Genomic DNA, 12,547 nt, shown 5'->3' with positions numbered 1-12,547 from the left:
TTGGGCTAAATTCATCCTGAATGACTGTCCACTCAACATTCAAGTTTTACATTTTTTTTCAAAGATTTATCCCATACTTTGCCTCTGTTGCCCTGAATGTGTTGATTCTTGTTGGGTATGGTCGCTGCCTTCTAATACCTTGTCCAAGAAGTCGTTCTTCATGTTTAAGCTTTGAGCGTCAGCAAGCTATTCAATTATGGTGGCATCACTGCCAGTTCAGATTTGGTCTTCACCCAATGTCAACTTGTTCAGTCTTTTTAAAAAACATACTGGATAGTGAACAGGAGTGGGAAACACAGTTGATTTCAACCCGCTTCCTTGACAGTGTAGTAAATAGTGAATGTGATAGTAGCAGACTTCAGGAGGACATAGACAAACTGGTGAAACGGACAAATACATGGCAGGTGCAACTTAAAGGGGATTAAGTGTGAAGTGATGCACTTAGGGAGAAATAACATGGAGAGGCAGTAGAATCTAAAAGGTACTATTTTGAGGGGGTGCCAGAACAGATGGATCTAGAGTGTGTTATGGCCACATGGTGAGGGGTGTGGGTGGTCCCCACTGTTCAACTCCCAACTAACCACAGCAAGTGTTTTTGTTACTAGGGTTTTAACCCCTGCGAGTTTTATTTGTCAAATAAACAGACAGTGACAGGTTTTCTTGTAGGTTTAAAACAGAAGATTAATTATCTATTGAGCAACATGCATTCCTGAAATTGTCGCAACTGCACGTACACACACAAGTTCGCTCGCGCGCGCGCACACGCGCACACACACACATACATACATACACACACACACAAAGAGACAGATAGAGTAGAAAAGGTCTAAGTGGTTTGAAGTGAGGTAGGTTTTCGGGGTTCATGGGAAACCTGTTGCATCTTCTAGGAGGTCAACTTCTCTTTTTAAAGTTGCAGGCCTGGGTTGTTTGTAGATTTCTTTGTTGGTTGAAATTTCAGCCTGAAGACAGGGGATCACTTTCAGTTCTTTGCTGCACAAGTTGAAGTGTAGAAGTCACAGCAGGGCATATTCTTTTGGCTTGCTGGATTTTCTCCCAGCCCTCAGCTGGACAGGCGTTTGTGATGTTTTTCCTGGATCTCTGTCTCCCTCCAGAGGGCTACTTTTAAGGTCAAAATGGTCTCACATCTTGCTTCTGTTGAGAGACATTGAACTTCCGCCCTGTGGTGACCGGCAGTGGCCCAGGATATGCCTGCTTCACATCTTCTTTGTTTTAGAAGAACCCATTCAATTCAAAACTGTCTCTTGATGGGTCAGGATGGGTGTAATTGACACCTCTTAGCTGTGAATGCATTCTTTTGTTCTTTCGAGACAGTAAGACAGTTTGAATATACAAGTTTGACCTTCGGTGGCCATTTTTTTCCAGCACATTGTCCACTTTTTAAAAGTCCATTTTTATATTGCTTCAGTTTGAGTTCTGGGATTTTCAATCACTGCACTTCATGTGAGCATAACAGGTGACCAGTCACAAATCTTTGTAGGTGGCAGGACAAGTTGAGAAGGCAATGAAGAAAGCATATTGGATACTAGACTTTGTAAATAGTGGCATTTGATACAAAAACAAGGTAGTTATTCTATACCTTTATGTACAATTCTGGGCACCACACTTTAGGACGGATGTCAAGGTCCTCGAGAAGGCACAGAGGAGGTTTATCAGGATGATACCAGCGATGAAGGACTGACTGTTATGTAGAGTAATTGGAGAAGCTGGGATTGTTCTCCTTTGAACATAGAAGAAGGGGAGGCTTAATAGAGGTAATCAAAATTGTGAAGGGGTTTTAATAGAACAAGTAGGGAGAAGCTGTTTTCCTCTGGCAGGTGTGTCAGGTACTGGAGGTCATAGATTTAAAACAATTGGGAAAAGAATGAGAGGAGAAATGAGGAGATATTTCTTCGCAAAGAGTGTTGTTCAGATATGGAACCCCCTACCTGAAAGTGTGATGGATTCAGATTCCATAGTAAAGACAATTGGGAATGTACTTGAAGAAGACTAATTTGTCAGGTTGTAGGGAAAAAGCTGGGTTGTGGGACTAAATTGGACAGCTCTTTTAAAAAGGTGGCACAGGCACAGTGGACTCCTTCTGTGCTGTGGGATTTTATGATTCGAATTTATGATTTGAAATTGAGCCTGGATTCTTTGAGCCTTTTAGCCTCAATTCTACACTAGACTAGACTAGATCAGGATTGAACAATCAGGAATGGGTGGGGGGGGGGGTGGGGAGGTAAAAACAGTTCCTCTTAATGGTAGTCTAATGTTGTACTGTAAAATTACCATGGTACAGAGCTAATCTTTTTCTTATACAGAGAGTAGCTATCATTACTGAAGTAATTGGGTTGTCTGTATTATGTTCTGAGTTGCTTTATTTTTCCCTTGCGCTTTGTCACAGACTGATAAGGTGTGAAATGCTGCTTGTGATGTCCCCACACTGAGTTTTCTCACTCTGCCAGTCCAGCTGGGAAAGGTGGCAGACACATCTAAGGAGGGAAGCAAGAATCCGGTTGCACCCTGCACTTGCAAGTGTACAACTATGGAACAACATTGGCTGAGAGCTAAGAAGTAGTTGGAAAACGGGTTAAAAAATGTTGTGCCATGTTCAGTAAGATGATTCCAGGTGAAATACACGTTAGCACTACACTTGGGTTCTGAACTCATGGGCAAGTGGGAAAAAAAATTTGCCTCGGGCTTCTGCACTTGATCAGTGACCATTGGAAAATGCATGTTTATGGAGGTAATGTGAGACTAATAAAGAACAAAGAACAAAGAAAATTACAGCACAGGAACAGGCCCTTCGGACCTCCAAGCCTGCGCCGCTCCAAATCCTCCCTCTATACCTGTCGCCTATTTTCTAAGGGTCTGTATCTCTTTACTTCCTGCACATTCATGTATCTGTCTAGATACATCTTAAAAGACGCTATCGTGCCCGCATCTACCACCTCCGCAGGCAATGCGTTCCATGCACCCACCACCCTCTGCGTAAAGAACTTTCCACGCATATCCCCCCTAAACTTTTCCCTTTTCACTTTGAACTCGTGTCCCCTTGTAATTGAATCCCCCACTCTGGGAAAAAGCTTCTTGCTATCCACCCTGTCTATACCTCTCATGATTTTGTACACCTCAATCAGGTCCCCCCTCAACCTCCGTCTTTCTAATGAAAATAATCCTAATCTACTCAACCTCTCTTCATAGCTAGCGCCCTCCATACCAGGCAACATCCTGGTGAACCTCCTCTGCACCCTCTCCAAAGCACCCACATCCTTTTGGTAATGTAGCGACCAGAACTGCACGCAGTATTCCAAATGTGGCCGAACCAAAGTCCTACACAACTGTAACATGACCTTCCAACTCTTGTACTCAATACCCCGTCCGATGAAGGAAAGCATGCCGTATGCCTTCTTGACCACTCTATTGACCTGCGTTGCCACCTTCAGGGAACAATGGACCTGAACACCCAAATCTCTCTGTACATCAATTTTCCCCAGGACTTTTCCATTTACTGTATAGTTCACTCTTGAATTGGATCTTCCAAAATGCATCACCTCGCATTTGCCCTGATTGAACTCCATCTGCCATTTCTCTGCCCAACTCTCTAGTCTATCTATATTCTGCTGTATTCTCTGACAGTCCCCTTCACTATCTGCTACTCCACCAATCTTAGTGTCGTCTGCAAACTTGCTAATCAGACCACCTATACTTTCCTCCAAATCATTTATGTATATCACAAACAACAGTGGTCCCAGCACGGATCCCTGTGGAACACCACTGGTCACGTCTCCATTTTGAGAAACTCCCTTCCACTGCTACTCTCTGTCTCCTGTTGCCCAGCCAGTTCTTTATCCATCTAGCTAGTACACCTTGGACCCCATGCGCCTTCATGTTCTCCATCAGCCTACCATGGGGAACCTTATCAAACGCCTTACTGAAGTCCATGTATACGACATCGACAGCCCTTCCCTCATCAATCAACTTTGTCACTTCCTCAAATAATTCTATTAAGTTGGTAAGACATGACCTTCCCTGCACAAAACCATGTTGCCTATCACTGATAAGCCCATTTTCTTCCAGATGGGAATAGATCCTATCCCTCAGTATCTTCTCCAGCAGCTTCCCTACCACTGACGTCATGCTCACCGGTCTATAATTACCTGGATTATCCCTGCTACCCTTCTTAAACAAGGGGACAACATTAGCAATTCTCCAGTCCTCCGGGACCTCACCCGTGTTTAAGGATGTTGCAAAGATATCTGTTAAGGCCCCAACTATTTCCTCTCTCGCTTCCCTCAGTAACCTGGGATAGATCCCATCCGGACCTGGGGACTTGTCCACCTTAATGCCTTTTAGAATACCCAACACTTCCTCCCTCCTTATGCCGACATGACCTAGAGTAATCAAACATCTGTCCCTAACCTCAACATCCGTCATGTCCCTCTCCTCGGTGAATACCGATGCAAAGTACTCATTTAGAATCTCACCCATTTTCTCTGACTCCACGCATAACTTTCCTCCTTTGTCCTTGAGTGGGCCAATCCTTTCTCTAGTTACCCTCTTGCTCCTTATATATGAATAAAAGGCTTTGGGATTTTCCTTAACCCTGTTTGCTAAAGATATTTCATGACCCCTTTTAGCCCTCTTAATTCCTCGTTTCAGATTGCGCCTACAATCCCGATATTCTTTCAAAGCTTCGTCTTTCTTCAGCCGCCTAGACCTTTTGTATGCTTCCTTTTTCCTCTTAGCTAGTCTCACAATTTCACCTGTCATCCATGGTTCCCTAATCTTGCCATTTCTACCCCTCATTTTCACAGGAACATGTCTCTCCTGCACGCTAATCAACCTCTCTTTAAAAGCCTCCCACATATCAAATGTGGATTTACCTTCAAACAGCTGCTCCCAATCTACATTCTCCAGCTCCTGCCAAATTTTGGTATAGTTGGCCTTCCCCCAATTTAGCACTCTTCCTTTAGGACCACTCTCGTCTTTGTCCATGAGTATTCTAAAACTTACGGAATTGTGATCACTATTCCCAAAGTAGTCCCCTACTGAAACGTCAACCACCTGGCCAGGCTCATTCCCCAACACCAGGTCCAGTATGGCCCCTTCCCGAGTTGGACTATTTACATACTGCTCTAGAAAACCCTCCTGGATGCTCCTTACAAATTCTGCTCCATCTAGACCTCTAACACTAAGTGAATCCCAGTCAATGTTGGGAAAATTAAAATCTCCTATCACCCTGTTGCTCCTACAGCTTTCCATAATCTGTTTACATATTTGTACCTCTATCTCACGCTCGCTGTTGGGAGGCCTGTAGTACAGCCCCAACATTGTTACTGCACCCTTCCTATTTCTGAGTTCTGCCCACATTGCCTCACAGCTCGAGTCCTCCATAGTGCCTTCCTTCAGCACAGCTGTGATATCCTCTTTGACCAGTAATGCAACTGGTCCGGCCCAGGTGTAGACCGTCCAATTTGTAATAGTCCCACCTCCCCCAGAACCGGTCCCAATGTCCCAAAAATCTGAACCCCTCCCTCCTGCACCATCTCTCAAGCCACGCATTCATCCTGACTATTCTTTCATTTCTACTCTGACTATCACGTGGCACTGGTCGCAATCCTGAGATTACTACCTCTGAGGTCCTACTTTTAACTTGGCTCCTAACTCCCTAAATTCAGAATATTCTGCAGCCGATCTGAGACATCCCTGACCCGTGCACCTGGGAGGCAACATACCATTCGGGAGTCTCGTTTTCGACCACAGAACCGCCTATCTACTCCCCTTACAATCGAATCCCCTAAGACTATAGCCCTTCCACTCTTTTTCCCGCCGTTCTGAACAGCAGAGCCAGCCACGGTGCCATGAACCTGGCTACTGCTGCCTTCCCCTGGTGAGCCATCTCCCTCAACAGTATCCAAAACGGTATACCTGTTGTGGAGGGAGATGACCGCAGGGGACACCTGCGCTGCCTTCCTGCTCTTTCTCTGCCTTTTGGTCACCCATTTCCTTTCTCCCTCAGCAATCCTAATCTGCGGTGTGACCAATTCGCTAAACGTGCTATCCACGACCTCCTCAGCATCGCGGATGCTCCAAAGTGAGTCCATCCGCAGCTCCAGAGCCGTCATGCGGTCTAACAAGAGCTGCAGCTGGACACACTTCCTGCACGTGAAGGAGTCAGGGACATCAGCCATGTCCCTGAGCTCCCACATTGAGCAAGAGGAGCATGTCACGGGTCTGAGATCTCCTGCCATTTTTAATCTTAAACTTAAACTTAGTTAAATGAAAAAGGAACGAAAAGTTTTTAACCAATCACACGATAAAACAAAAAAGAGAACTAGAAAAAACCTTACCTTATCTACACACCACCGAGTCCTTTTTTTTTGGTTAGAGGAGGAGGGCGGGTGGGAGACACTACAGGTGTAGTGTCTCGGGTTCAGAAACGGCCCAAATATATAGGGTGTTACTTACCCAGCAGCCCCCTGGTCTCCGCCGAAAACAAAAGGAAATTAAGTTTACTTTAAACTGACCTTCCCAGCTGCTCACTCGCTCGCACTCTCTGCTCCCGAAAAAGCTGCTGCAATGAAATGTTAGACCCTAGTTGGTTGGTTGGCATCCTTCCATCTACGAAAGATGATGGACATGCAGCAACAATCCATATCGGTGCGGTGTCTTCTGTTGGTGCACCTTTGCTGATGGCTGTAAGGCCAATCATTGAGAGGCAGGTTCTCCCACAAGTGCTACACATGAAGCTGCCAGTGATGCTGTGAGTTGTTGCTTTTGACGTTGGAGTCTGTTGCCAAACGGTTGTAGCCACTGGCCGCCCTGGTAGTACAGGATGTGTCGCCATTTCCCTCTTTTGCCATTTAATGACTCCCAGATGCAAAAGTTGACAATAATGTCATGCTTGCAAGCATCCTTGAAGTGGAGACTTGGGCGTCCCAGGGGACGTCTGGCCATGGCTGCCTCACCATTATGAAGGTTCTTGGGTATGTGACCATCCTCCATCCTGCTGACGTGTCTGATCCACCAAAGCCACCTTCGTTTGATTAGTGCCAACACACTTGGGAGCTCTGCCTTTGAGAGGACTGCTGCATTTGTGATTTTGTCCTGTCAGGATATATCCATAATGGGCCGCAGACAGTGAAGATGGAAATTATTGAGCTTCTTTTCCTGGTAGCTGTGAGTAGCCCATGTTTGACAGCCATACCGCAAAGTGCTGAGAACAAAGGCCTTATAAACCATCAGCTTGGACCATAGTTAATGGTTACCATATCTCGACAGCAAGTGTCAGCAGGCTGTTCAGTTATCCTTGGATAAATAGCTGGTAGGCTCACACACAAAGAGAATGGCCTTTAGGGTTAGGTACAGTTGCACTATTGATATGCATGGAATAATACTTTTGCATCTGGCAGTGCTGACACTGAGTTACACTTGCGTATTGCATTTAACATTGTGAAAGATTGCAAGACATTTCATAAGAAGTGGACAAATTCAAACACAAATCAGGAATTGGGAGAAGAGCTGGGAAGGTGAGAAAGTTGAAACTAATTGAATAGATTTTGAGAGCCTTTTGAAGGTGGGGAAAGACACAACACGGTGGAAGAGAGTTTCAGAGAGCAGTATCTTGGGACCTTTTAGTACATAGGTGGTACTAGTACTTCTTTTCCTTGATGGTTGCCCTCCAAATGGGGAAGTGGAGGAAAATGCGGTAATCCAGAATCAGATCGCAAGCTGGGACATTGGGCTGCAGGGAGTTGTAGAAGTATGGTAGAGCAAGGCTGTGGAGGAATTTGTAGATGAAGGCAAGAATTTTAAGATTTGAGCTTACAGGTGACAAAGGCACAGGTAAAAGCTTCAGCGGCAGTGGGTATGAGGTCAGCGTAAAAAGTGGGCAATGTTATGAAGGTGGAAATTGACAGTCTCGATATGGACTGAACATAGGGTTTAAGGCTCAGCCAAGGATTGAATGAGACATCAAGGCTGTGAACAGTCTGGGGAGGAGAATGGAGTCAAGGAAGGGAGAGATAGCATAGCTTCAGTTTTGCTGATTTTTAGATAAAGGAAAATTCTGGATCATTCATAGCTTGGAGTTAGGGTGGTGGTGGGGAGATAAAACATGGAAGCTGACATCTCCCTTATGGATGATGACTCCAAGAGGCAGCAAGCATATCAAAAATAGAATGCAACAGAAATGGCGCTGTGTGATGTACTCAGATGGCAGGAGAAGCTACTGCAGGAAATGTGTGGACTGCATTAAGACAGATGAGATTAGAACTCCAGCAGGGCAGTGCCATGGAAGTGGACTACAGGGCAAAACAGTGGAGGGGGTGGAATGGTTGAGCTGTATCAAAGGCTGCAGAGCAGTCCATGAGGAATAATACTTTGCAGTTGCATTCACATTGGGTGCAGTCAGTGTCTTCACCATGGTGACTTTGGTGCTATGCATGGGATGGACCACCTCCAGGCGCTTATCCATTGTCTCTCGAGATAATGAGGCCAAAGAAGAATGGGATGGAAGCTGGACTGAAGGAATTTGACCAGGGAGTGATGGAAAAGGTGGGTCTATTTGAGGAAGTTTGAAAGGAAGGGCAGCCTAGAAGTGGCTGGTGGCTGGAAATGACTGTGAGACAAACCATGAGAGTTTTAAGAAGAAGATTCCTGACAGTTGTTTTGATGGTGGCAGTGGTGGAGCAGAAACTGCAATTGCTCACAAAAACAAACATCGGGCTAAGGAGAGGTCAGGAGTTGGGTAAGAGGGAGATTGAGAGAGCAAGAAGTGCTGTCTTGTGGAGACAAGTCTAATGAGGGTTGTAGAGGGAGGAAAATATGGATACATTTCTGGGGTGGGGGCAGTATGAGGCTCTGTCTTCTGGAAAGAAAGGAACAATTTTTTTAAAAAGAGAGTGACTTTTGAAAGAACATTGATGTGGAGGCTTTTTAAAAAGTCTGAATTCCCTTACGGTATTTTTCTTCCATTGACAGGCCCTACATCTGTTGGGTTGGATTTCTCACTGCATGGGTTCGAGCATGTTTATGGAATTCCAGAGCACACAGAGAGTTTGCGGCTGAGAACTACGAGGTGGGAGCTGCCGCAATTGAGGGAAATAACTTAGGAATCCTGTAACAGCAGCAACTGCCTGTGCGGCAGATTCTCCCAGATCTGTAACCATGGGTGGGTCTGCAGGATCCACTCCACTTCAATCTGAAATGAAATAATCAAAACTAGTCAGGGCTAACTTGGCAGCTTTTGTCTGCCCATAGAGATTGAATGTTATCAAAGGGAATGTTTCTGGAACTGGGATTCATTGACATTTAGCATTCAATATAACGCCCCCCTCCTCACCAACAAAAAAGTCCTTCGGATTGATTTACCTCTGGGCAGACAGCAGAGTTGTAGATGCCACTCAGCAGCTCACTGGTTGAGTTGGTTTCTAACTTCCTTTGCTTCAAACTTCTCCAATTTGTTCCCCTCTTCTCTTAAAGGTACAGACTCCTGCCAAGTACATTTCCATTGGTGCCAGACACCCTCTGTTTCCAAGTAGCGTACAAGATGATTGTTTTAGGTCATTCAACTGGACACAAGCCCGATCCATAGTCCAATCATGGCTTTTCCAGCTGGGGTTACTAGGTACACATCAGAAATGGGGACACTGAATGATTACTTCTCCCCTCTCCCTATCCTCATTCACTATATAGTGCTCAGGCCAGTTGTAAAATTATTGCTGTCATCCCAGCTGAGATCAGCTAGGCCAGACTGGATATGGGGTTGAGAGCTGATTTGTATGGGCCAATTACATGCTGCCTACAAACTGAACCTTTGGGAAGTGACTAATGCATGGCTGCAGTGAGTTTTGGGTACTGGAAATATAATATGGGGTATGAAAAATCGGGGTAACATCACTGTAGAAAAAGAGACCAATTATTGGTTTATCGACCTCTGTCTTTGCAGTCAGGAAGAACCCTACAGGCTCTATAACCTGGATGTATTTGCATGTAAACTGTATAGCCGAATGAGTGTGTACGGTTCTGTACCTCTCCTCCTTGCACACAAACGAAAGCAAACTATGGGGATTTTCTGGCTGAATGCTTCTGAGACATTGGTGGATATCAGCATGAACACAGAGAATAAGGTGGGTGCAGGGTTTACATTTGCTATTTATGTGTGCTAATTGATGATTGATAGGTATTACAACATTGGATACTGTGTTTTATGTCAGGTGACATAAATTATGTCTGAATTTGAGAAAATGACCATTAAGAAAGAAAAGAAGCACCTTGCATTTAAATCGTGCTTTTTATGACCTCAGGATGTTTGAAAGAGCTACATAGTCAATGGTTACTTTTGACAGATAGTCACTGTTGTAATGGAGGGAAAATCAGCAGCCAGTTTGCACACTGCAAGGTCCCAGAAATAGCACTGAGATTAGTGACCAGGCAATCTGTTTTGGTTGTGCTGTTCAAAGGATCAATATTGGCCAGGACACCAGGGGAGCTTCACTGCTCCTGTTTGTCAAGTCCCAAGGAGATTTTACATCCACCTGCTAGGGCAGATGCACTTTAGATTAATACCTTACGAGAAAGATGCGACCCCCTACAGTACAACATTCCCTTAGTACTGCTGTAAGTTGAGTCTAGATTAGGCACTCGTATATCTGCAGTGGGACTTGAACCCACGATCTTTTGACTCAGCAAAGGCTGATGCCTTGAAAACACAAGTTCTGGTGACCAAATCTTAGAATGGCATCGGCCATTTCAGTGACATCCATGACCCTTTGCTTACATTTACAGTTGGAGAGGGTGTACTGTCTGGTCGGGCACCTCTTCAACTACATCAGGCTTCTTTCATCCAGTGTTCTAACCAGAGGGGACAGTTTGTTGTTGGTTAATCTTACCTCAGCTTTGGCGAAGCTTTTGGAGTCCACAACATGAGGACGTGGCATGGGATAATCAGCGATAGTTGGTAAGAGTTTGTAAAGGGCAGGTTCTCCTGATTAATGAGGTGGACTTTTTTAAGGAAATGATATGATCTATGCATAAAGGGAATGGGATGAATGCTGTATCTATTTTCAGAAAGCACCTGTTAAGATTCAGTTTCCATTTCAATTCCATGTACAAATAGAATTTCTGTCCCATCCCAAAGGTTGGAGCCTGATGAAACAGGTCTCAATCCCGAACCCAGTTTAAATGAATCTGAATCTAATTATTGCTGGCTGTATCTGTTTGTAATCACTCTGTAAACCTGTGGTGATTACAGCAGTCACTGAAGCTTCAGTCTGGTACACTGGAGTGATTTTCAACTGCCATCTTCCCATTTATTGTTTGACAAACTGACAACTGACAGTGAAAAAACTGGGAGCCATCTCTACCGTCCTTTGGATACCCAAGGCCTGCCTGATGCAATTTTCAGGGGGGCCTGTAAATGGGTGCATAGCACGCCAGTCCAACACAGGTCATACACACTTCTCCCATTTATACCAGGCAGTGAGTGGCCTAGTCGGGTGTCTTTAAAGAGACCACTGGAAACTGCTCCAGAAATGTCCTGGAACATTTTTGTTGGAATTTTTATGGGCCCGACCTCCATCTCAGTTTACCCATGAGATTGCCAGATTCCACCCCACGGTGCGATGAACTGTCCGCTAGCGCTTATTGAAGGAACTCTGTTGGTATGTTTACATATCTGCTAACATGGGCAAACCCAACCAGTGAAGCTAAGTTTATGCTCAGCTTATTTCGTAATTGATTCAAAGAGTCAGTACGAGGAGTTCCTAAATTGGTTCAAAGGCAGTAAAATATGAGCTCTGGAGTCAAACTTCACTATACTGGTTGTTGCATAATTTGGATTCAGGTTGATCTCCCTGACATTTCATTCCTTTTGAGTCAGAACCAGCTGTGATAAGTCACTTTAGAGCCTCCCAAGGCATCAATCAAATTCTTAGCTACAGCCATTGCGTGGAAAATATAGGCAATCTGCCAACAGGAAATGTTTTGCAACCAAATGTTTAATGTTAATGGCTCTGACATGGCTGCAGAATAAAGTCAAGCACAGGAGTTAACAGAATTACAACTGAAATCAAACTGGTTTATCTTTGTCTTCAGAATCATTTTCATTGTTCATTTTCCAACCCTTCATGTAAACCCCAGCGGTTGTAACAAAAATGTTGTTTCCCATTCCTGCAATCTATAGGCTTTTATGTCTCAAGCCACAGTTTCTTGACTCAGCTTCTCTTTTCTCATATCTTTTCAACTTTAGTGTTGTTCAGCACTCTGGACATTTGCATTTCTCAATAAGAGGATTTGAAGTCTCTTTCGTGTACGTTTCACAGGAATCTACTACATACATTTTCGAACTGAGCTCCATAGGCCCCAGCGGTCTGCAAGGGAATCCTAAGGGTCAGCAGATCTCTGTCCATCCCCAATATTTCTGCAGTTTTTCCTATACTTGTTCAGTTACTGGCACCTTATAGTAACAAACTTACTTTCCGTAATGATAGCACTGTTTTCCTTTGAGTAACTGACAGTGTCTTTCAGAAGTTGGGACGTGCAA

General features: G+C 44.6%; 1 protein-coding gene across 3 annotated transcripts in view; it reads left to right on the top strand.

The window, feature by feature from the left end:
• The window catches only part of LOC137373976 (neutral alpha-glucosidase C-like), a 159,698-nt gene that overhangs the window by 73,543 nt on the left and 73,608 nt on the right, over nt 1-12,547 (top strand). For all 3 annotated transcript variants that reach the window (XM_068039679.1, XM_068039680.1, XM_068039681.1), the window contains exons 9-10: nt 8,986-9,082; nt 9,953-10,133. In XM_068039679.1, the coding sequence (XP_067895780.1) occupies nt 8,986-9,082; nt 9,953-10,133 (278 nt within the window). The remainder of the gene's footprint in view (nt 1-8,985; nt 9,083-9,952; nt 10,134-12,547) is intronic.

The sequence above is a fragment of the Heterodontus francisci genome, chromosome 9 (assembly GCF_036365525.1).
Source record: "Heterodontus francisci isolate sHetFra1 chromosome 9, sHetFra1.hap1, whole genome shotgun sequence".
Classification (NCBI taxonomy): Eukaryota; Metazoa; Chordata; class Chondrichthyes; order Heterodontiformes; family Heterodontidae; genus Heterodontus; species Heterodontus francisci.
Note: the sequence above shows the minus strand (reverse complement) of the source record. Positions and strands in the feature narration are given on the sequence as shown.